A 25,431-nucleotide genomic window follows, 5' to 3' on the forward strand; every position below is an offset into this window, starting at 1 on the left:
TTCTGATATTTGTCCTCACAACCTGCCTGGGATAAGTTGGGTCCCCTCATCTCTGTATCTTGCACTTAAAGGTGCGTCTTGCACACAGAAGTTGTTCAAAGTTGAGCGTATACATGAATGACCATATGGCTATAGAAATACCTTCAGGAAGTAAACAAGGACCTACAAAATAACAAGTATCTAATATATACAGAAGTGTGATGTCCAGGGAGCAATTTCTTCCTTTGGGAACAATATACTATTAAACCCACGCTAATCTAATTCTACTGAGACTAATTCTACTTCAGAATGTATGACCTCATTAGGACCCGTGACAGTTGTTAGTAGGTGAAGAATGCAGCTTGAGACATTGCCATCTTGAAATAATATTCACTTTATAATTACCTGAAATAAGATGAGTGGTTGAAACTCGTGGGCATTCAGAACTGACAGTGGCACTGAAGATCACCTAATCCACTTCCTTCTTCTTTACAGATGGGGGCACCAGGGCCCCCAAAGAGGCTCGTCCAAGGCAATGGAACTGGTGGAGGCATCAGCAGAACTGGATTCTAGAACCCTGACTCCTGCACGCCCTCTTCGCTACCTTCACCAGGCCCGTCTTCATAAATGTCCCCTCCTCAGCCACCAGTGATCTCCCACTGGCCAAACGCAACACGTTCACCTCGGTCATCACTCACTAAACCTTCCCTGCAGTATTTTTTATATTGACTTCCCCCTCCTCCTCGGAAATCCTTTCTTTAGGGTCTTAGAAAGCTCTTCTCTCTCAGGTCTCCACCAAGCACTGGGACCATTCTTTCTCCCTACCTCATTCCCTGCATCCTTTGCAGAATCATCCACCCCTTACATTTCCTTATGTTAAATGCTTTCCTTAGATAATTTCAAACCTTTAATAACAATAATAGCATTGAGCCCTTATTAACAGTCATACATGAATGGGCTCATTTAATTTTCCCCAACAACTTTATAAGTCCGACACTATTAGCCCCACTTATCAAAAGGGAAAACAGAAAGGCACAAAGAGGTGAATTGATATTCTTTTTCGGATTCCAAATATATATTTTCGGGGCTTCCATGGTGGCGCAGTGGTTGAGAGTCCGCCTGCCGATGCAGGGGACACGGGTTCGTGTCCCGGTCCGGGAAGATCCCACATGCCGCGGAGCGGCTGGGCCCGTGGGCCATGGTCGCTGAGCCTGCGCTTCTGGAGCCTGCGCTCCGCAACGGGAGAGGCCACAGCAGTGAGAGGCCCGCGTACCGCAAAAACAATAACAACAATAAAAAAAAAAAAGCACAAATATATATTTTTAAATTACATGTGGGATGCACGGTGTAAAGTGCTACAATTCTCCAGCAACTTCCTTCTTTTATGCCACATCAAAAAATTAATCTCTAAAATGAGGAGCAATCCCATAACTTGTTGCATAAAATTTTCCACGGTTCTCCAGTTACCTGACAGGATAAAGGGGATTGCGCTCACTGTGATTAAAGGGTCCTTCCAGCAAAGCCCTAACCTCGCCCTCCAATTATGATGCACATTTATTGTCCCATGGACCAGCCACACAGAACTGTCATCCTCCAGATACCCTATACCAATTTACACTTCCCTAACTTTGCAAAAGCTATATCTTCTACTTAAAATACTCTCTCCCCTCCTTGTTTTTCTGTTTGTTTGCTTGTTTTTGGTAATATTCCTGTATATCTTTAAAACACATGTTAAATGGTGTATTATCTGGTGTGCCTTCCTCAGTACCTGTCATTGAATAGACAAGTATTATATCTCTTCTCACGATGGATGGAAAACATCTGGTTACAGTGTGAACCTCGTCAATTCCTAAATTTTGCCCTTTAGGAGACTAATTATGTTTTACTTTATTTCTCTTTAATCTGCTGTAAGGAACCGCTAAGCTGTCTAGCACATAGTAGGTGTTCAGAACATGTTTGTTGAGTACATCAGCTTTACTGAGGAAACAATATAATAGACTAGCCCATCCAGTAGAACTTTCTGCCGTGACGGAAGTGGGAATTTCACTGTCCAATACGGTGGCGTCTAGTCAACGTGGCCATCGAGCACTTGAAATGTGGAGAGCAAATGTGTTTCTGTAAATGTCAACCAAAACTACTACAGAATATGAAAAGGAAACTTATAATACATGTTAAAAGTCACAAAATGCACCATGCATAGTTTATTCCATAGTTGAATTCTATAAAATTAATTTGATATCATTCTATAGAATTAATTAATTAATTAACCTGGTATTCCTATGACACTTGAGTATTCTTTTTGTTTATCGATATCCAACTTCTGCTCATGGTTTTCCTCATTAACTCTTCCTTTGTAATCTTTCACTTCACTTGTACTTTTTTTCTGTTTTCAAACAATTTCTTCAGTTCCACTGATGTTGAAGTACATTTCGTAAAACTTGTTGCTATAGCTTTCAGGGTTTTTTTTTTTTTCTGATTCAGGCTTGACATAAGCCAATGAAGGAGCAGTGTGCACCCGGAGGTCTTCATTTCCCTGTATGTTTTCAGAAAGCTTTCCACACGTATTGTTTTGGTTTGTTTTTTTTCTTTATCCATTCATCTGTTTTTGTGTGGGGGTTTTGAATTCTTTTCTTTTTTTTTGAATTTTTGAATTTTTTTTTTTTTTTTAATACAGCAGGTTCTTATTAGCTATTTCCCAGTCTCCAAAGTCATTACCCCCGCTCCCACCTTGGACGCGTATTGTTATTCCCACAAGAGCACCCAGCCCCCGCCGACCTTCGGGTCAGAAAATCTGGTAATTGCAAGCGTTCACCACTAGATGGCACGGGTGAGCCAACAGGGTGAGCTCTTTACCGGGCCCACACCTGGAACTGATGAGGTTCAAAATCAAGGCAGGATATGGGTGACCGCTCCACTGTTTTTTAAAGGTATACCACGTGGGGGAGGGTTCTTCTTTCCATGTAAGTACAACGCTGAGCCGTGAAAGGAACGTCAGCTACGAGGCCCCTCAGTCTGGCCCCTTCCTCACCTCCCCGTCCACTTTCACTGCCTCCCGGGGGCTTCTCCAACTCCAGGGGGACCCTCACCCCACAGCCTGTGCACCTGTTCTTTCTGCCCAGGACCCGCCTCCCCCTTCCCTCCCTAAACCTCCTCGTGGCTCCTGTCCGCTGCCCTCAAGCTCTTCTGGAATCCCGCCTTCTCACCGCAGCCCTTCGTCTGCCCAGTTGTTCTCCAAGACACCCCTCACCGTGCAATGCCACACGGTGTCCTCCCTTATTTATTATCAGTAGTAGTTTTAGCCTCCTGCTAGAATGTGAGCGCCATGAAGACGGGGCTTTTTCTCTTTTGTTTCATTCTAAACGGCACATAGCACTCATAGGTCCTGGTAAATGACAGTGGGAGATATAGACACACATGTACTTTTAACCAAAAACTACCAAATACGTTCATAAGATCTATTTTTCCAGTACTCCAGTGCTTAAGATGACAGCGAATGAGGAGGATTTTGCAGAGTACTGAGGACTCTGTATGTGTGTGTGTGTGTGTGTGTGTGTGTGTGTGTGTGTGTGAGTGAAATAGGCCAGCCGTAGGTAGTCATTTTCATTTAAGAGCAATAAGACAGAGAAGTTAGCTACCATAGGTTTCCTAAAAATTAGCCAAAATGGGTTTCCACGGTACTGCATATTTACAAAAGTTGACCTTGTAGGGCTGTGCCTGACTTGGTAAGGGTCCAGGAGACCCTGTTCAGAAGCCCCTGATATGAACTGCATACATCCTAACTGGTCAAGGAAGAAGCTGATTCAACAGTTATTTTTCCAACCACACCACTCAAGTAAGTATTAGTTCCCATTTACCTGGTGACAATCAATGTGAGGTACTTTAACCAGACCAAAAAAAAAAAATCACAGTAATTGTTTTAAACCTAGAGAAGTCAGCAAACTTTGTTTTCCCCTCTGTAAATGCATGAAACTTTGGATTCGTTGTGCTTCTTGTAGATAGAAACTCAGTACACAAATGATAAGAAGGGAAGATGACAGAGGAATCAGAGGTTCAAAGTTGCAAATCGGTTCAGGATTTTCAGCTTTTTAGAAGGAGTGTCAAATCCCACAGCTGCTTTAAATATTTCATCAAAGGTGATTTGGCATCTTTGAAGATTAAATCTTAAAAAAAAATTAGTTCAGAAAATAGGTCTGTTTCTGCTCATATCCAAAGCAAAACAGCCTAGATATTAAAATGACAATTTATTTTCTTCCATCTTAGGTTTATGAAGCCCCCAGGGGTGAAAAACTTCCTGGGGTCTTCTCAGTGGCAGCAATGGAACTCATTCGTTCTACAAATACTTGGGCACCTATCATGTCCCAGTCTCCTTGGGAAGTACTGCCCCCAAAAAAGGAATAGACAGAGCCTCTCAACTCCCAGATCTCGAGGGCCACAGAAGTAGAGACATTACAGTGCCGTCAGGCTCCCACTAGGATCAGAGGAGTCCCGGTTGCCCTAGGGGCACTTTAGGGGCAAGCAGGCCAGCAGAGTATTTCCAGAAGGATGTCCAGGTTGAGATGTGAAGGGCAAGGAGGAGTCAACCCACAAGGATGGACAACTCTGCCTCGGGAACCACACGTGGCAAGACCCGGGGCAAAAGGAGAGCCTGGTCCAGCCAAGGCACTGGGAACATCTCCCCTGGGAGAGCTGAGGCTGGACAGGTTTGGGCCACTGCAGGAGGAGGAGGCGGTGAGGATGACGACGTAAACTAGAGGTGTGAACTTAAGGGCGAGGGAGAGATGTCATGTTTGGAATGCTGTCCCCGCAGTGTGGAGAGTGGGCTGCAGGCGAGTGAGACTGACGTCAAGGAGGCCTGTGACCATCGAAAGGGTGTAACTGGGGAAGAAGGGCTGTGGAATCACAGGAAGTGGCTGCAGGAAGTGGGTGGATTCCAAATGTGTTTAGGAGGAGGGATGGGCTCAGCTCCAGGGCAGGTGTAGGAGGTGAGGACGAGAGAGGGAATAAAGATGAAACTCAGGTATCCAGGGAGGGAGTCTGGTGTGCTCTACCCCAAGTGACAGCACACGGGGAGGATATGGCTTGGGAGAGAAGATGCTGAAAACAGTTCTGAGTGTGAGCTATCTGAGAGCGCATCCTAGTATGAAAAAGCTGGCTGGTGTATGGCACGAAAGCACAGGAGAGAAGCAAAAGCTGGAGATAGAGATTTGTGTTAATGGGGTTTTTTCTTTTTTTTTTTTTTCTGTTTAATGCTACCTGCGTGCCCTTTGTAAGTTAGAAAATGTATAATTAGCTCAGGCCACGCTGCTGTGCTCAAAATAAAAACATATTATTGCGTAGCAATATGAAGCACTTGCTTTTTTATGCCTCAGCAAAATGGAACCACGACTCTGTTCATCAGCTGAAAGATCCCACTGTTCGGTCTCACTAGTGCAAAGATATAAAAACCCATCTGTAAGATACAACTGGAGTTGAAGGCACAAGTACCTAGTTAGCATGTGCCCTTAAAACAAGGTGGCAATTACCTAGTGATTAGCTGTTAATCTGTCTATTCAAACTGATTTTCTGTCTCTTAAAAATAGCAAAAATTATACAGGGCTTAAATTAATTTGATGTGGAAAATTAGTTTTCACCACTTATGCTAGAATTTCAGCATTAAAGAGAAACTGAATCTAAACTGTAGAGCTGCAGGCAGAAAAAGAAAAGAAAAAAATATGCACGATGCATGACCCCATATTTTCAAATTTCACTTGCTGGCAATTCATTAATTCTTATGTTTTGGGAACCCCCTGTGCTGGGGGGTACAGAGGTAAATAAGACAGATTCAGCCTCTGTGCTCACACAGTTTACAGCTCTAATTCAGCAGTGGAGCTTACACATGTGAAGATTTCATGCAGCTACTAACAAGGCTGAAGGGAAAAAGAGGGGTGTTTATCAGATGTGTTTCATAATAGCCTTCCTTCTTTAGAGAATGATCGTTATCAGTCTCAAGTTGCTACACCGTTACAACGGCAGTATTGAATTAGGCAATCTTCTAAGCGCATTAAATATTTTCATTCAAATAATTGTCATAACCTTTAAAGTGGATCCAATTATTGTCATCCCTGTAAACATGGGCAAAACAAGGCAGAGAGAAATCGCTCAGTGGGGAGGTGGTGGACCTCAGTCCATCGAACAGCTCTCTCTCAGCCCATTTTCAGAGAATGTTACACCATCTCTAAGCATTTGTTGCACTAAAATAAGTACATAAGTGTTTTGCAAAAATTTGTTTCTAAGTCTGGAAGTCAGCAAACCGCGAACTTTGAATTCCCTGGCGAACAGTGTGCATTTCAGGTTGCCTGTTTGAGTACTTGGTCTGACAATGTGTTATACATAACACACACCCCAAAATTCTGAATTAGTATTTTTTAAATTCTATATTTCAACTTAGACAAGGTCGCCCTACTTCCAACTTGTTAGCAAAGTTAAATAATAATTTAAAAGATAGCTAACTTTAACTGTGGAGAATAACTCTTAAGTAACTATCCTTTCATGAGACAAAGGTTTATACTGGAGTACCCGTGAGGTTTGTGCTGTGCTTTCTTGCCTTTTTACATCATTATAGGAACTGCTGAGGGTAACAGCGCTCCACAGCCTTCCCCAGGTCACGGCAGATGGAACAAATGATAACATTTGGAGGTACATTAGGGTGATGGGCAAGGCTACTTCAGGCTCAAGGCCACGGGCCACGGCCTCCTGTCTTGTGAGCTGCCCTAAGGCCTTAAGAATCCCTATTTGGGCAAACCTGGGGCCCGTGCTAGCCCGAGAAAATGGCTCCGAGACCACCTTGAGGAGCTCTGGCCTAAAAGAATGAGCTGGGCTGAGATTTGGGGAAACTGGGTAACTTGCTATAGAAACTTACATATGTTTTTTACCCCCAACGTTTCGATGATTTATTTCTTTTTTTTCTTCCGATGATTTATTCCTAAAGAAGGAAGGATCGTGCCACAAATTCTAACTACAAAATAAAAATAGTAGATGCACTAAAAATGCCCATTCAAATTCTAATTAAGTAATCTAACAGCATTTTGAAAGAGTAAAGTAAGATTATAAAATGTATTACTTTCATAGTCATTTTGAAGTGTATTCACATGCTTTTACACAGATGATTTCATTAGTCCAGTTATAGATTTTATGATATGGAATAAATACATTCAAAAGAGCATATATCTAAGGACCTGCTACAGTCAATGCAGAGTAGGTAGGGGATTTGGAAGGTGAAAATATATAGCTCATTTGCAATAAGCTGGAATTCTAGCTAAGAGGTATATAAATATATATATATATAAAATAAAATAAAATATAATAGCAATATATAATACGGGAAGCACAAAGCACATTTATAAGGGTTCAAAAAAGAAAGACCACCCATGCAATTGTGGGAGAAAGAATGCTTAAGTGAGAAGACAGCTTCTAATGGCTTGGGCTCCCAAGATGCTCCTATTTCAGTAGGTGAAGATGAGGGCCCAGGACACTAGGGGAGTCCAGGTGAATAGGAGGGCAAGCAACAGAGAAAGGACAGAATACGTGCCTCTCGATCCAGGAACCAGAGACTGCATCTGCTTGGTTGCTTTACATACAGAGATTTGCCGTATGTACAAATGAGCCACCGATGAGGACACTACTATCCCCGGTATCTCAGTATGCACGGAATCGGGCAGGGTACCAGAAGCCACGGAAGTTTTTTAATGAGCGAGTCACATGACTAAGGCCATGAATAGGGGAGAATCATCAGATAAGAACCTGTGTGGAAGAGATTAGAAAATGGGGTTGATGTCATAATGTGGGTAATGGACATAGAACACCTGGACTGCACTTTAATCACTCTAATCTAGAGTATTCCATCACTGCATCCTTGACACAACCCCCTGGGCATGTATCATTATCCCATGTAATGTATGAGGACGATGCGGCTCAAGCCAACCTTGGTTTGACCACACTCCCAGACTCTTTCCGCTGGAAGGCAGTGGCCAGGGGTGGGGGGAGAAAGCAGGGCCCTGGGAGGAAAGACCTGACCCAGGTGGACCCCACCACTAGGAAAGAGGTTGGAAAGGAGGAGGAAGAACTTCAGACAGAAAAGCTCCCCCGGGGGCATAAGGGTCTGATTTGATACCCCAGTTGGAAAGGTCTGTTAGGTGACAGTTCTCACACAGGTGACAGCTGGAGAGAGAGAAAAAGCAACCAGAGCGCCCCGGGGGCAGGATCTCAGGGCCATTCACGCATCAGGATGTGTGAGGGGAGGAAAATAAGTGGTGATGAGAAATGTCAAGGGCTAAGGTTCAGGTTTAGTGCCTTGGGAAAACTTAAACCCCAAAAGGAGTTTACTAATTGCATTCATGTTCATTTTATTCACTAAAAATCATTAAGTGGTTCTTAAAATATGCTTATTTTTATTGTCAAAACAATGTGGACTGAAAGGAAGAAATAAAAAAGGTAAAACGTGCTGCTTAAATTTTCTGTTTCCATTTGCGAATGGTCAGCACGTTGACAAATATTTCTGAACTGGTCAAGGTAGAGTAATATAGGATTACAACAAACTGCTTGTTAAGTTTTTGCTGTGCAGAAGCTGTGAGAGTTTTCTCCCAGCTTCATCTGATGAGCAATCTGATAAGGCGAATTATGATAATAATTATTTCCATAGCAACAGGTTTGAATAGCAGGCCTAGAGTACTATCTGGCATATGTACTGATTATGTCAGAGCCCAGTGGTTCTCCCTGCATTCTGCCTCTAACACTGAATTGATTTGCTGTAGAATCTCGGACAGGAGCAGGTCAGGAAACCCCAGCTTTTCGGGAGGATGGGATGCTTCCCCGGAGATTGGTTAAACACCAGGTGGCCTCTCTCCCTATGGGGTACCTTCAAGTTCTAATTTATTTCCCTACTTTTTAGAATGTATCTGAGGTGACTTAGCAAGAAAAAAGTAGGACATGGCAGAGGAGAAAAGTCACTCCCTAGTGCCACGTACTGACACCACTGGACTCAGTGGTTGGTTTCAGGTGAACGGCTGGTAGGAACTGTGTGGGCGTGACATTACTTGCCATGTCCAAAAATGTGCAGTGAAACACTTGCCTTAACCTTTTGAAACTGAACAGGTAATAATATAGTTCCTTACGGGGTATACACATAACATCCAACAGCAAAAATAATAGCAATCCTAATGAAATAGGAGCTTTTTTGAAGTACTAGTAGTGATTAGTCTTGTGGTCTGGAATCAAAAAGGTAAAGCAGGTGCCAACTTGTGTGTGAATATTTCAATAGAGACTAGTATGCTGTTTTGTTTTGTTTTTTTAATATATTTATTTATTTATTTATGGCTGCGCTGCGTCTTTGTTGCTGCACGCGGGCTTTCTCCAGTTGTGCTGAGCGGGGGCTACTCTTTGTGGTGGTACACGGCATCTCATTGCAGTGGCTTCTCTTTGTTGCAGAGCACGGGCTCCAGGAGCTCGGGCTTCAGTAGTTGTGGCACGCGGGCTCAGCAGTTGTGGCTCGCGGGCTGTAGAGCGCAGGCTCAGTAGTTGTGGCGCACGGGCTTAGTTGCTCCGCGGCATGTGGGATCTTCCCGGACCAGGGCTCGAACCCATGTCCCCTACATTGGTAGGCGGATTCTTAACCACTGAGCCACCAGGGAAGCCCAGTATGCTATTTTTCCTCTTTAAAATATGTAAATTTTACACTTACATATTTGGGTTTCCAAGAATGATTACGTTTAACCCTAAAATACGGTGGTCCATACAATTTAGAAGTCTAACTTTTTAACTTGTCTCTAACAGAGATAAAATATTTATATTGATAGTGATTAATTAATTCCCCACTCCTCCAACTGGGAACCGAGGAGAACTTTAAGTCGATGTGAGCTCAGACCCCATCCTCCTCCCTGACACCCAGCCCAGATATTATCCACCTGTGTGCGTATAGTAGCTCAGAGCCTTGGGGGACAGAGCAGTGAAAGCACACTCGTGCTACAGAAGATCTGTGTCCTGGAGGGGCAGAGCCTCGCATCAGACAGGTCTCAGTGACACCCCTCCTGCTCCCCACATACAACTGAGCACAGCTCTGCCTCAACCATCATACTTTGTCTACAGCGGCTAGTTAATTGCCCCCTATATTTCTGTTTTATTTTGGTTGAAACAAGAGTTGGGTAGGGAGACTTGAAATGCATTGTCTGTATTTTCATTATGAACTGATTCCAGAAACAGTCCCTCCTTATTTATGAAGAAGTGTGAATAAGACAAAATTCTGCAGTCTTATTCAGATGATATCTCAACTTTCAACAATGGAGCTGAGGTGGAGAACTGTTTTCCACTCTTTGTGAGTTTTATCACTAATATTTATTTATTTATTTAGTTAGTTAGTTACTTACTTACTTACTTATACTCCAGGCTGGTGCAACCCAAGAGGTAATCTGCAGCATCATCACCATCATCTGGGAGCGTGTTAGAAATGCAGATTCCCAGGCCTGGACCAGACCTACTGAATCAGAACGTTGCGGCAGAGGACATTGGCTCATGAATCTCTGTCTTAACAAGCCCTCTGGGGGCATCCCTGGTCGTCCAGTGGTTAAGGCTCCACACTCCCAATGCAGGGGGACCGGGTTTGATCCCTAGTCAGGGAACTAGATCCCTCATGCTGCAGCTAAGGCCAGTGCAGCCAAATAAACAAACAAAATAAATATTAAAAAATAATTTAAAAAAGAAACAAGCCCTCTGGGTGATTCTTTTGGCCTCTAAAGTTTGAGGTGCATGTATCTTTTTTAATTATAGATTTGTCTGGATATATGCCCAGGAGTGGGGTTGCTGAATCATATGGTAGTTCTATTTTTAGTTTTTTGAGGAACCTCTATACTTTTTCCATAGTGGCTGCACCAGTTGATATTCCCACCAACAGTGCAAGAGGGTTGCCTTTTCTCCACACCCTCTCCAGCATTTGTTGTTTGTAGACTTTTTAATGATGGCCATTCTGACTGGTGTGAGGTGATAACTCACTGTAGTTTTGATTTGCATTTCTTTAATAATTAGCGATGATGAGCATATTTTCATGTACTTCTTGGCCATCTGTATGTCCTCTTTGGAGAAATGTTTATTTAGGTCTTCTGCTCATTTTTCAATTGGGTTGTATTTTTTTGTTATTGTTATTGAGTTGTATGAGCTGTCTGAATATTTTGGAAATTTAGCCCTTGTTGGTCTCATCATTTACAAATATTTTCTCCCAGTCTGCAGGATGTCTTTTTGTTTTGTTTATGGTTTGCTATGAAAAAGCTTGTAAGTTTGATTAGGTCCCATTTGTTTATTTTTGCTTTTATTTCTATTGCCTTGGGAGACAGACCTAAGAATACACTGGTATGGCTTATATCAGAGAACGTTTTGCCTCTGTTGTCTTCTAGGAGTTTTAGGGTGTCACATCTTATATTTAAGTCTTTAAGCCATTTAGAGTTTATTTTTGTGTATGGTGTGAGGGTGTGTTCTAACTTCACTGATTTACATTCAGCTGTCCAGCTTTCCCAACACCACTTGCTGAAGAGATTGTCTTTTCTGCATTGTGTACTCTTGCCTCCTTCGTTGTAGATTAATTGACTGTAGGTGTGCAGGTTTATTTCTGGACTGTCTATTCTGTTCCATTGATCCATATGTCTGTTTTTGTGCCAATACCATGCCATTTTGATTATAGTAGCTTTGTAGTATTGTCTGACATCTGGGAGGGTTATGCCTCCTGTTTTGTTCTTTTTCCTTAGGATTGCTTTGGCAAGTGTGGGTCTTTTATGGTCCCATATGAATTTTAGGATTATTTGTTCTAGTTCTGTGAAAAATGTCATGGGTAATTTGATAGGGATTGCATTAAATCTATAGATTGCTTTGGGTAGTATGGCCATTTTACCAATATTAATTCTTCCAATCCAAGAGCATGGGATATCTTTCCATTTCTTTGAATCATCTTCAATTTCCTTTATTAATGTTTTATGGTTTTCAGCATATAAGTCACCTCCTTGGTCAGTCTCATTCCTAAGGTTGTTTTTTGGTTTTTTTTTTTTTTTTTGATGCAATTTTAAAAGGGATTCGTCCACTAAAGTTTGAGAAGCACAGTTTGGGCAATGTCGAGAGGCACTCAGAGAAGGTAGGAGCCCACAGGAAGCAAGTATGGTGATGCTTTCTTCCTACTGAAGGAAAATTACTCAGAAACGAAATGAACGGCTCTCTTGGTCTCCAAAGAGGACATAATTCTGTTGGGGAGCAATCTTGCAGAGACAGTCACTCCAGAGGGGTGGGGGGCTGTTGAGGGCTTACAGTCAGCACATTACAGGGGACCAAATTCCAACACAAATGCGTCTCAATGTGCAAGACAAGTCTGAGCCCACAGCATCACTACTGACTTCACTTGGGATGAATATCTAGAGTTCAGTATCCCGATAATTGCTCCATCTCTGGTCTAAGTTGCTGTTACCATGCACACTTATGGTATGGCACCCTTACTTCAAAGTTCTTCTCAGAACATTTAACCTGCAGGCTTCACTTACCACTTGCAGACAAAGCAATGGTGACTCCAAAAAGGACATTTTATGTATAAATTAAGTGTAACATCTCCCTGTGAATGGCAGGTTCCAATTTAACAACTAATGACTAAAGAGTCATACATCCTATAATTGGGCTCTGGAAAGAGCAAGCCCTTCCCTGGGAGCAGAGCAGGGAGGCCCTGGGAAGCCTGGGCTAATGTAGGCCAATCACCAGTAACTCTGTTTTCTGAATGATATTAACCAGGGGAATATTGGGGGGAAAAGCCGACCAAACAAAAGATTAAAAATAGTATTTGTTCACATTGTAGCAACATAACATAATTAGGGGAGCGATTAACTTTCTACTATTTTAACCCTCAAAGCCTGGGTGTACAATAAGATTGAGATCAATGAAATCATTATTTGGTGAGGTTGACCAATTTAAAAATTGGGCAACTTAATTATCTCCCTTGTAGCTACTCTATTCCTTAACTAGCAGTATTTTTAAAAAGTAATAATAAAATTTTTTAATCCCTTTAATTCTCTTTTCTTATGAAGACAGGGGCATCATTGATGCCCTTTTTAATACTTTCATTTTATCTGTTTACCAGGAAAGAAATATCCTAATCTTGATGGGAAAATATTTTTTATTTTCCATTTTTAGTAGATGTCATAACAGCTTTTGATTAAACCCAGATGATTAATCATTATTTTTATTAATTATCCAGACAAAGATGTGCATATATTACATTTCTCCTTCCTGACAACTGAGGGTCTCTTGGAAAACTTGATTAATTTGTTTTGTATCCAAATTAAGTGAAGCATACAAATAAATACTAGTTTATTTGCTTCCAGCAAGAGGAAGAAAAATTAAGAGAGAACAGTACTAAAAATAATACTAGAAAAAAACTTTGTTTCAAAAGAGACATTTGTTCAGGCTTTATCACTGACAAAATGAGAAAAAATGCCTTAGCAACTGTTAAGATAAGTTTGAAAGTTTTCTCAATTTATATTGTCAATGTGTAAATTTGGAGCAATCTAATGGCAGAAATTAGGAAACCTATGCTCTAATCATAAAGGAATATATATTAACTACAGAGAAACAATTGTGTGGAGTTGAAAAGCCAATATATAAGTCAAGTCCACCGTGGAAAACTGAGTTATTTATAAATCCCGCTTTCTTGATAAAATAATCTGGGGATGTCATGGCTGTGCATTGAAAAGTTAAAGGATAAATATTAAAAGTAAAAAACCTCCTTTATTTTGATAAAATTTCTATACTCTACAGAGGCAGATAGCATTGTTGAAATTAATAGTCACATATAATTTTTAATGGATAATGTGATTTGTATGCAGTTACAAGATTAGGATATATTTTCAAAAGCTTGGTACATATATTTATTTTTTTTTACCCCTGTATAAGCGCTAATTTGTGAATTGTTTAGCTGATTCAATAATTCATTTTAATTCAAAAATGTTATTTACATACTTGAGGGGATTTCAAATCATATTTTTGAAAAGAGAAAAATGAAAATGTTACGGTTAATACCAAAATTATATATATATATATAAAATATAATCTAAAAAGTGTTTACAGTTTTATATGATAATTTTTCAATCTCCCTGAAAGCACGAAAGCTAGCGAATAAACCTAGCAAATGAGGTATAATATCTTTTTTGTAAATAGATATGTAAAATGTTTTCCAAACAGCAGGTGGCAATCTTTATAAAGCTCATTGCAAGCACCACCATCTTACCTCTATATATGCAGATAAAAGTCAGTTTTAAAGGACCAGTTAAGAACCTTGGCACGCTCAGAATAGTTCAGATAACTTCAGATATTAAAAGGGTCTTATTTAGTCATGGCTACTGTTCCAGTGAAATTTCTCCCTGGGCAAAAGAAATGATTTTGTTTAATGCTTCTTAATTCTTATGCAGCATAGCAGAAATTTCATGATGCTAATCTGTATAGGTATCCTTCTAAACAGAGTCCTGCGTGCTGGTTACTTCTTATCATTCTGGATTCATATGGCCTTAAGAATTAACAAAACTAATTTGAGATCTTTTTTAAGAACTAAGAAAATGCTACTGATACACTGTTACCCTTAGAGTCCAGTTTCTGTTGCTAGTAGTGTTGAACCATGAAAAAAAGTCTTTAGAATTCTAAATATGGAGAAATAAAAAGTTTTGATCCCTGGAGAGCTCTTAGAATTCCTTTGTTTTTCTAAATCCCACTAGTCATGTTACACAGAGACAGAAATCCAGTTTCCTGAACTGAAAAGGAATCTCAAACAGCTGAAGCCACCACACCCACTAGGACCAGATAGCCCAAGATCTGCGAGCTTGCCTGCAAGAATTACTAGTGGCAACAAGGGCTCTAACTGGGTCTTCAAATTCTCTAAGTTCAGAACTTTATACCCAGCTATGAAGTTTTTAAATTCCATGCTATTAGCTTTTCCAGCATGTTTATAAAATTTTGCCAATGGTATCATTCTAAAATCCGAATTTTCACTTATTTATTGAGTCTTGAGTGTGTCAATAGTATTTTATGAAATGTACACACACTTAGGAAGGAGTCTTTGTTCTAAATGAGCTTTTAAAATATATGACCTATAACATAATATGATTTATACTCTGGGCAATTTCTGACCTTCTCTTTTTTCTATGCTCATATGTAAAAATCCTCCAATGTAGCAATACTTCCATTTTTTTACTATGAACTAAGGCGTGATGCTGTTATTTGAAAGTGAGTTTCTCACAGGAATTTCCTTTTACAGTGGGAATGGGGCAAGAGCTAGTTACCTGGGGTGTCCAAGGTCACACATCAGGATGGATTAACAGCAGAGTTTACAAGTTTCTGAGTTTCCACCTCATCTCTTTATCTCCTTACTAATCCACCTCACACTGATGTCTCTATATTTCTAGTAAAATAATCTAAGGCAACTTGTTTTGTGTTCTCAGTAAACAAATACTTCATAAAGAGAGTGAAAATAAAAACCAGCACTCCAACCTAATTTCAAAAATTTCTAGCCGCGTTATTGTTCAATATGCCTACTTTGGTGTTATTACACTTTTCAATGTCATTTTTCAGCAAATAATTTTAAAATGTATAGAAGACACAGTCTCTGACACATAGACAAAACCTCATACATTATGGAAAGAAGTAAATTGCCACATTATTAGCAATACTTCCATCGAGCGAATACGGCCTTTAACCAATGACAATGTTTTTAATCCTTTCTTTTCCCCCCCAGGTACCAAAGTGTTTCCCTGGGGACGATCTGAGCTCACTCACCCGGACATCGCTGCTCGCTGCATCTTCTCACTTCCTCGCCGGTCCCTTCACACGGCTGCCCGGTCACCGCCACGCCCTGGCAGGTCCTCATCCGCCTCCCCCAGCCGCCGTCACAGGACTTGGAACACCCACTCCAATGACCCCACTGATTCCACTGACCATTGGCTGCAAGAAATACGTCAAGGTCAGTGGCAGTCGTCCAGTGCACACTGCTTTAGGGATTCGAAAATCTGAGGCCCATGACTGTTCAATTTTTATTAATCTACCACCATGAATAAAATGGACACAGATATTTAATGTGATGGTCAAATTTAGAGCACCGTGACGAACCAGAAGTTTCTGTAAGCTTGTCAGAAGCTGCAAGTGGACGTTGACCTTTACTTGTAAAGAACACGAGCTCCGTGCTAGACTTCATCAGTTTCATCAAAATTTAATCTAATCTCATTAATTTCATCTAATTTAAGAATCTGTTGAATTTTGTTGCTTTATTCATGTAACACACAGTACGATGAGCTCTGGTACCACTGGCTTCATTGACTAGAAATGTAAAATTACCTGACGATTACACGACCGTCTGGCACGATCCTGTCACATTATCTAAAGGGCAGGCATCCTTCGAATGCAGTCATCAGGCCTCACCTGTGCACTCGGGGTTGTAGCACTCTCTGCTTTCTGCCCAGGGCCCTCTGCATTCGGAGCCCCCGTGGGCGGCTGCAGTACACTGCCGGCTCCTCTGCTGGGTCCCATTCGAGCAGGTCACGGAGCACCGGCTCCAGAAGCTCCACTCCTGCCACTGTCCATCAACTGCCAAAGCAGAAGCAGAGACAGTGTGAGGAGGTCTTCTAGGAGAGAAGGGTGTACACAGAGTACGCTCATGCCTTTACTGCACTGTACAGATAATGCATTTTTTACAAATTGAAGTTCTGTGGTGACCTGCCTGGAGCAAGCCTACAGGTGTCATTTTTCCAACAGCATCTGTTCACTTTGAGTCTTTGTGTCACATTTTGGTAACTGGCAATAACTCGAACTTTTTCTTGCTTATTATATTTGGTGATCTGTGATCACTGATCTTTGATGTTAATATTGTCATTGCCTTGGGGAACCAGGCACGTGTAAGACAGGGAACTTAACAGAGAAATGCTGTGCGTTCTGACTGCCCCACCCATTGGCTGTTCTCCCATCTCTTTCCCTCTCCTCAGGCCTCCCTGGCACAACAATAACGAAATGAGGCCAATTAATAACCGTACAATGGCCTCTAAGTGTTCATGGGAAAGGAAGAGTCACGCGTCTCTCCCTTTAAATCAAAAGCCAGAAATGGTTAAGCTTTAGTGAGGAAGGCATGTTGAAAGCTGAGATAGCCCCGAAGCTGGGTTTCTTGTGCCGAACAGGTAGCCAAGTTGTGAAAGTAAAGGACAAGTTCCTGAAGGAAATTAAAAGTGCTGCTCCAGCGAACACACAAATGAAGAAAACAGCGTTATTGCTAATATGAAGAAAGCTGTAGTGATAAGATAATTCATGAAGGTGGCTGCTCTAAACAACAGATTTTCAATGAAGACAAAACAGCCTTCTATTGCAAGAGGACACCACCTAGGACTTTCATAGCTAGAGAGAAGTCGATGCCTGGCTTCAAAGCTTCAAAGGACAGGCTGACTCTCCTTGTAGGGGTGAATGCAACTGGTGACTTTAAGTTGAAGCCAGTGCTCATTTATCATCAGAAAATCCAAGGGCCTTTAAAAATTATGCTGAATCTCCTTTGCCTCTGCTCTACAAATGGAACAACAAAGAAGCAGTCATGACGCACATCTGTTTACAACATGGTTTACTCGATATTTTAAGCCCACTGCTGAGACCTACTGCCCAGAATAAAAGATTCCTTTCAAAATATAACTGTTCATCAACAATGTACCTGGTCCCCCAAGAGCACTGATGGAGATACACAATGAGATTAATGTTGTTTTTCATGCCTGCTAGTCATTTTGACTTTCAAGTCTTATTAAGAAATACATTTTGTAAGGCTATAGCCACCACAGATAGTGATTCCTCTGATGGACCTGGACAAAGTCAATAGTAAACCTTCTGGAAAGGATTTAGCATTCTAGATGTCATTAAGAACATTCATGATTCATGGGACAGGGTCCAAATTGCAACATTAACAGACATTTAGAAGAACATGATTCCAACCCTCATGGGTGGCTTTGAGGGGGTCAAGGCTTCAGTGAAGGAAGTGACTGCAGATGTGGTGGATATAGCAAGAAAACTAGACTTAGAAGTGAAGCTTGGGGAACTCTTCTTAATATGTAACAACCTACATGGGAGAAGAATTTGACAAAGAATAGATACGTGTATATGGATAACTGAATCACTTTGTTGTACACCTGAAACTAACACAACATTGTTAATCAACTATACTCCAATACAAAATAAAAAGTTAAAAAATAAGTAAAAATAAAAGTAAGGGAACACTGGGACTTCCCTGGTGGTCCAGTGGGTAAGACTCCATGCTCCCGATGCAGGGGGCCCGGGCTCGATCCCCGATTGGGGAACTAGATCCTGCATGCATGCCACAACTAAGAGTTCACGTGCCGCAACTAAAGATCACGCATGCCGAAACTAAGACTCGTTACAGCCTAAATAAATAAATATTTTTTTTAAAGTAACATTAAAAAAAATAAGGGAACATGAAAAAAAAAAAAGAAGAAGTGGAGCCTGAAAATGTGATTGAATTGCTGCAATCTCATGATAAAACTTGAAGGGATGAGGAGCTGCTTCTTATGGATGAGCAGAGAAAGTGGTCTCTTGAGATGGAATCTACTCCTGGTGAAGATGCTGTGAAGACTGTTGAAATGACAGCAAAGGATTTAGAATATGACATAAACTTAGTTGGTAAAGCAGCACAAACATTTGAGGACTGACTCCAATTTTGAAAGTAGTTCTGCTATGGGTAAAATGCTATCAAACGGCACTGCATGCTACAGAGAAATCGTTCATGAAAGAAAGAGTAAATCCATGTGGGAAACGTCACTGTGGTCTTATTTTAGAAACTGCCCCAGCTGCCCCAACCTTCAGCAGCCATCACCCTGATCAGTAAGCAGCCACCAGCATGGAGGAAAAGGCTCCACCAGCAAAAAGATTACAACTTGCTGAAGGCTCAGACGATGGTTAGCATGTTCTAGCAATAACATATTTTTAAGTTAAGGTGCTATTGCACTCTTAAGAGACTACAGTCTAATGTAAACAGAATTTTTATATGTACTGAGGAACCGACAATTGGTGTGAGTCATCTTCCTGTGATATTCGCTTTACTGAGGTGATCTGGAACTGAACCTGCGATATCTCTGAGGTGCCTGTACAAGGTAAAACTAACCTTGAAGATGAGTCCCAACCAAGAGACTCTAAATGAATGCAGCTAGATTTTATTAACCCCTGAACAACTATTACCTGATTCTGCACTTCTATTTATTTTATGTGTCTGGTATCTCTTTCTATTGACCACTCAACAAGCCAAGATGGGTACGGGGGGCAATTAATACAATACATAATGACCAGTAACTCACAGAGTTCACATTTTAGAAAAGAAACCCGTAGAATGAGTTAACTAATTAATTCCATGCTAATCAATTAATTCCATGCTAAATAAATTAATTCTATAGCATTGCTGCAAAGGATGATTTCAAGATATTGTGAGATAAGAGTGTACAGAGCATGGGGAGTCTTCCCAGACAGAGTGAGGTTTCAAGTATGCTTGAACGATAATAGGAAATCCCTAGGGATAGGGCATGTTCCCTGAAGATACACAAAGATCCCGGGCAGGACTGAATGGAGGGCGTTGTGAACAGCATCCAGAGAGCCAGGTGAATAGCTACACAGAGGAGTCTGGGAAGAAGACAGAGCTCAGATTTTGCAAACTTTTTGTCAACTGTGTTATGGATTTTGCCTATTTTTCACAGATCATTAAGAAGCCATTGGAAAAAAAAGAAAAAAAAGAAGAAAACAAAAAAAAGAAAAAAAAGAAAAGAGGAAAAAAAAAGAAGCCATTGAAGAATTTCAATAGGATTCTCTGATCATATGTAGTGCAGGGTAGAGAGAGAATCACAGGAGACGGTGAGAAGGGGCTGAGCTGGGATGAGGAGAAGGTACCAGTGGTGCATTCCTGGGGCGATCAGGGCCACACGGGAAGGACCGTGAGTGGAGAGAGGACCAAAACGATGTCCAGGTGTCTGGTGACCAGAATGGAATATAGATGGTTGAATTTGTCTTTGGAAGTTCAAACTGAGATGCACTTATTTATTCACTCATTCGAATGACTGTTAAGAATCTCTTAGTCATCAGACTCCGTGGTAGGTGTTAACAAGAAATACAAGAATTTGAATTCCAACCTCAAAAATATGATAACAGTAAAAGAAGTACTCTACACATACAAATAAGTAAATGAAAAATTAAGAGCAATACGTCTTAACACAGCAATGAAGACTTTCAGAGAACAGATCACACCTACTTGGGGGGTAATTATGATTTCGATAATTTAGACAGAGGAGACAGCACTCATGAAGGTATAATCCCACAGGCCACAAACTACAAGGGAGCAAAGGAATCAGGCAAAAATATTTACCTAATATAGAAGGCATAAACTAGCATGTAAGTGTTATAAATGCACTAGGATATGACTCTCTACTTTTTCCAATATCATTCCATGGCTCTTGGTCAATTTCATTACAGCGAAAGAGAGTTCACCATAAATCCAAAGTTCCAACATAAACTAATGCTGCTGTGAAAACCCACCTAAACGAGAAAGGCTGGCAGAACACGAGTGAGCTCTTTCAACCTAATTTCAGGTCTTGCTGGTAGCTGTTAAAAAGAAGCCTGTTTAATATGTGTCTAGCGGTACTTAATAAACACTTTGTAAGATGAAAAATCACAAAATGCCAATTTAATCATCCCATTAATGTAATTTTAGCATCTCACTTTATTAAAAGTATCTGACACAATCTTATTGGCTATGTAATCCATTTGCCAGACTAAAATGTCTAGTGAATCAAGAGGATGATATGAACTATCCATTTCCTGTCTATGTTGGCTTTGAAGATGAATGTGTTTTTCATTTCAGAATTTTGCTTTTCAAAGATAACCCTTATTAAGTTTGCTTTCGAGAAGAATGGTTAAAAAAAAAAAAAAACATTCATGCCTGCAGCACATGTACCACCTCTTTGGCAAAAGAATATACAGGTATTCAAAATTTTTGAGAACATTCAGAAAGCAACACATAAACAAAGACGAATTGAGGGATGCCAATCAGTTTAGTACTCAGTGAGTAGAATAAAAGAACATCTCTTTTCCTTAAGAATTCTGGTTTGAGGTAAATTTTTAGCTTTTTTTTTTTTTTTAAATGAATGTAATAGCTACACACTCACTGCAAAGAACAGAGGATTCGTGTCTCTGGCTAGGAAGATATGCACGTGGTAACGGCTGAGTCAGAGGTGGAATCAGAGAAGATAACTGGGCAGGGGTCTGTATTATGGACGAGGAATAGGGAAAGACCTTGCCTAAGAGAGATTAGGAAAAATATTCGTCAAGTGTTTTGCTCACAAGGCTTTTTTTGAAAGAAGACTTTGCATCACCATTGTTAACATCTTTTAAACATTTTAAACCCATACATTTTGTAATATTAGTTCACTCCTTTCTGCCAAAGTACACATTTTCTGTTTTGGCTAAAGTTCAAGAATGAGTTAAATTAGACATTTGAGGGAACTTCTGAGGTTCAACACCACCATAAACATCAACAAAACATATATTTTAGGTATGAACAGTTTTGTTTATAAATCAGTTACAGAAATAAATAACAGTGAAATTGAAGATGTATCAGGTAGATATTTTTGATGTTTTATTTTACACTGAGAACTCCTGAACATCCACTGCACCAGTATGAAAGAATGGACTTGACAAAGTAACTGATTGGATATTTTTTAAAAAGAGCAAAAACCCAATATTCCTTTAGTGTGTTATAGAGTGTGGTACGGCAAAGTTCCTTTTCCACTGTGAAAATGGAAAACTGAGAGGTTAGAAAGAGAGGGGTATGTGAATTTAATTTAAAAGATTAGACAACTGACTTATATGTACATGAAAGAGTTTCTTTAGTGCCAAATGTGGAACGTTGTTTTATTTTAGGTTTTTTGTTTGTTTCTCATCCTAGAATTAAAAAAAAAAAAATCATTAATTATGTTCTGGGGGGGAGGGATAAATTAGGAGTTTGAGATTAATATATATACACTAATATATATAAAATAGGTAAAGAACAAGGACCTAATGTATAGCACCGGGAACTATACTCAATATCTTGTAATAACCTACAAGGGAAAATAATTTGAAAAAAAAGATATATATGCATATATAATTGAATCACTTTACTGTACGCCTGAAACTAACACAACTCTGTAAACCAACTATATGTCAATAAAAAAATTAAAGTAAAAAACAATATCACAATATCGCTGAAATCACCTAAACCAAAAAAAGATTAAAAAGATCTTTCAGGAAACGGTAGTGTCATTTTACTTAATGGGAAAAAGTAGAGATTTTTGAGAGGTGGAAACTAAGAGCTCGGTTATGGGCATTTAAGCATTTCCTAGTCTGATATATGCATTATACTTCAGGGATTAAATGTTGAGTTATTTAAAAATAAAAACCAATTATCATATGATACACCTAAGATTTCTCTTTCATAACCTCTTGTCTAGGTACCACACAAGACATGAAGAGCCTTTTTTTTTAATCTGATGCTTAACTGCGATCCAGAGTGGTGCCAAAGCTGCTTCTCCTTCAGCTGCATTCAGGTTTACTCCCCACCTGGGTGAGTACGGAGGCAAGAGACCCCAAGCCCCTCCCCACCCTACCACCCACCCAGATACGACTGCCTTCCACACTTACAGGGAGAACCCCCAGACTCACTGCCAAACCACGAGCTTGAAAACACCTCAAAGCTTTCTTTCTAGAGCTGTGTTCCTCCTGAAGGCTAATTAGCACCTTGTCATTTTGTCAGAAAAGTGTTCCCGATGATTTGGGGAAATGTAAACATTCCCAAACTGGCTCCTCTGTACTCCTGAGTAAAGATGCACACAGAGCATCCGCACTGTGACCGGTCTTGTTCTGTTAGACTCAGGGGAAACTGTGCTGATAAAGACCCACCAAGCGCTGCTCTCCTGGAACGTGTAGTCTGAGGGGCTGGGGTGGAGACAGATGATGATAAACAAGTAAACAAATGAGTGAACAAGAGAATCACAGCTGCAAGTGTTCTGAAAGCAGTGTGACCACAGGAGAGCTTAGGGGCCATCACTAAAAGAAGCCAGAAACATAAAGCTCCGTGGAAGGCTCTACCCGAGTGAGGTCTTGAGGTCTAGAAAGCTCTGTGTATTCGGGGACAGAGACAAGCCTGGGTCTCGTGGGGCTCATGAAGAGGAGGAAGCGGCAGGAGGTGGCTTTGCAGGGTGAGCAGAAGTCCGACCCTGGAGGGCCTGGCAGGCATGGGGCCAACAAGGGGAGGCACCACAAAAGGACTTTAAAGTAGGGAAGAGATGTGAATTTGGGGGGCGGGTTATTCCTGAAATTTATTTTATTTTATTCACATAAAAGAAATGTATTCATCTAGTAAACAAAAGTTTTGTGCTGGGAGATTAATGAAAAAAAGAGCCACCCCTCATTCCACCCTTCTTGGTCTCAGACACTATCTACAAAGTCAACTCGTAAGTCTTTTAGATCACTTTGTTTGATTTTTTTTCTCCTTGGCAGTCACCATCCTGCCTTAAAATAATAGACTTACACTACTAATTTTTCACTTGTCAACTGGAATGTCTCTTCTTTTGTTTTTCAGGTTGGAGCCAATCTGAGATGTGACATTTTGACCCTTCATTTTGCGGTTGCGTGTAGATTGCATTGCACAGAGACAAGAATGGGTATGGGAGATGTGGGTAAATGGTAGAACCTTTCACTGAACTGGGTTAGAGTAGGTTTCAAACAGGTCCGCGGGTACACAGTCCTGAAATAAGAATGTCTATTTGGAACGCGTTGAATGTGTGATGCCATTATAGACCTGATGCAGGGAGTCCTACTCTGAATAGACTTTGTTTAAAGCTGTATCTCCCAAATTTATTTAAAAATCAATCCTCCCTCCCCTCTTTCCCTCTTTTTTCCTTTTCATGGGACACCATTTGGTAAACGTCGCATTAGAGGACATAATTTCTCCCATGATAGGCAGCCAGGTTAAGAATCAGTACTTTCTTAGGCTTTTTACTTTCTTTTCATTTCCGTCATAAGCATTTGCAGTTGGATTTTTCCAGTGCTGTTTTTCAATTTAAAAACTCCAAATGCCTACTTCTTAACGAACCATCCCACAAAGGTGACTAAGAATAGAGAACGCGAGGCTGTGTTTTGAAGCTGGGAGGATGCCGAGATCAGCCTGTCCTACCTTCACGTAATGTGCTTCCTTATACAACAGTGTCACTCTGGGGACACAATGTTTTTTTACAGCAATGTGACACATGACCAGATTTTCTGGACCCAGAAGAATTAAAATTGCAATGGCTAAAACATTAGATTCCTGGGGTTTGCTGTGTTAAAGAAACTTCCTCTGCAATTGTGTTCACCCGGAAGAAAAACCTATCTCTGATGTGCAGGGGACAATTCCTATGATACATTTTATCTTATGTTATTATTTTTAAAATTTTTTTATAGTTGATTTACAATGTTGTGTTAATTTCTTCTGTATAGCAAAGTGATTCAGTTATACACGTATATACATTTGTTTTTATATTCTTTTCCATTCTGGTTTATCCAAGGATATTGAATATAGTTCCCTGTGACTATGATATATTTTAATGAAAACACTATGTTTCAGTCTATTTTCTCATCTTGACCAATAACTGGTGACACTATAGTATAGGTTGGATAATAATAACCACAAGTTAAAGTCATGAATATTTTGAACACTAAAACCATCATTTCAACAACTGCTCTGGGTTGATTGCTGATGGCTGATTAAGTTACCTGTAGGGAGGAATCGAGGGAGAAGAGTTCTGGCCCCTGACTTTGAGGCTATCTGATTTAGGGGCGCCAAAGTTGGAAAGCTCTGATTTTTACTAAATTGGGAGTTACCCAGGGAACGGGAAAGACTCCTTTGGGATACAAGACTGAAATGTAGAAGAGCCATATGCTGAAGCGCAAAAACCTATGTTTCCTATTTGCCATTTTAAAATAAATGACAAAAGAGGAAAATCAAAATGAAATATCATTTTTAAAAATTAGAACTAAGAATAGAAGCAAGTTATTGTGGTAAGGGCTAAGAAGGATTAAAAAAAAAAGGTTGGTAAGTAAATTAAGACAAAGTTTAAATGAGAAAAATATTAAATAGTAAAAGAAAGCAAGCCAGGATTAAGAAAGACACAATTTTTTAAAACTCTCATAAGCTAAGCACTGAAAGATCACCGGAATAATGCTGAAAATCTGAAATGACACAAAATGAATACAATTGCCACATAATAGACTAGAAGGTTAAGATGATGATATGCAAATTTTAATTAAAGACCAGGTTACCGAGGCAGCATTTGTGCTGTAAATTATAGCATCCTCATGTTGAGACAATCAGGGACC

The 25,431-nt window shown here is 40.3% G+C and overlaps 1 protein-coding gene across 2 annotated transcripts in view; it reads right to left on the reverse strand.

The window, feature by feature from the left end:
* Positions 1 to 25,431, reverse strand: part of ADGRB3 (adhesion G protein-coupled receptor B3) — a 781,830-nt gene that overhangs the window by 443,103 nt on the left and 313,296 nt on the right. For both annotated transcript variants that reach the window (XM_059083264.2, XM_067011391.1), the window contains exons 6-7: positions 16,435 to 16,599; positions 15,796 to 15,960 (exon numbers count right to left, since the gene is read on the reverse strand). In XM_059083264.2, the coding sequence (XP_058939247.1) occupies positions 15,796 to 15,960; positions 16,435 to 16,599 (330 nt within the window). The remainder of the gene's footprint in view (positions 1 to 15,795; positions 15,961 to 16,434; positions 16,600 to 25,431) is intronic.

The sequence above is a fragment of the Kogia breviceps genome, chromosome 13 (genome assembly GCF_026419965.1).
Source record: "Kogia breviceps isolate mKogBre1 chromosome 13, mKogBre1 haplotype 1, whole genome shotgun sequence".
NCBI lineage: Eukaryota > Metazoa > Chordata > Mammalia > Artiodactyla > Physeteridae > Kogia > Kogia breviceps.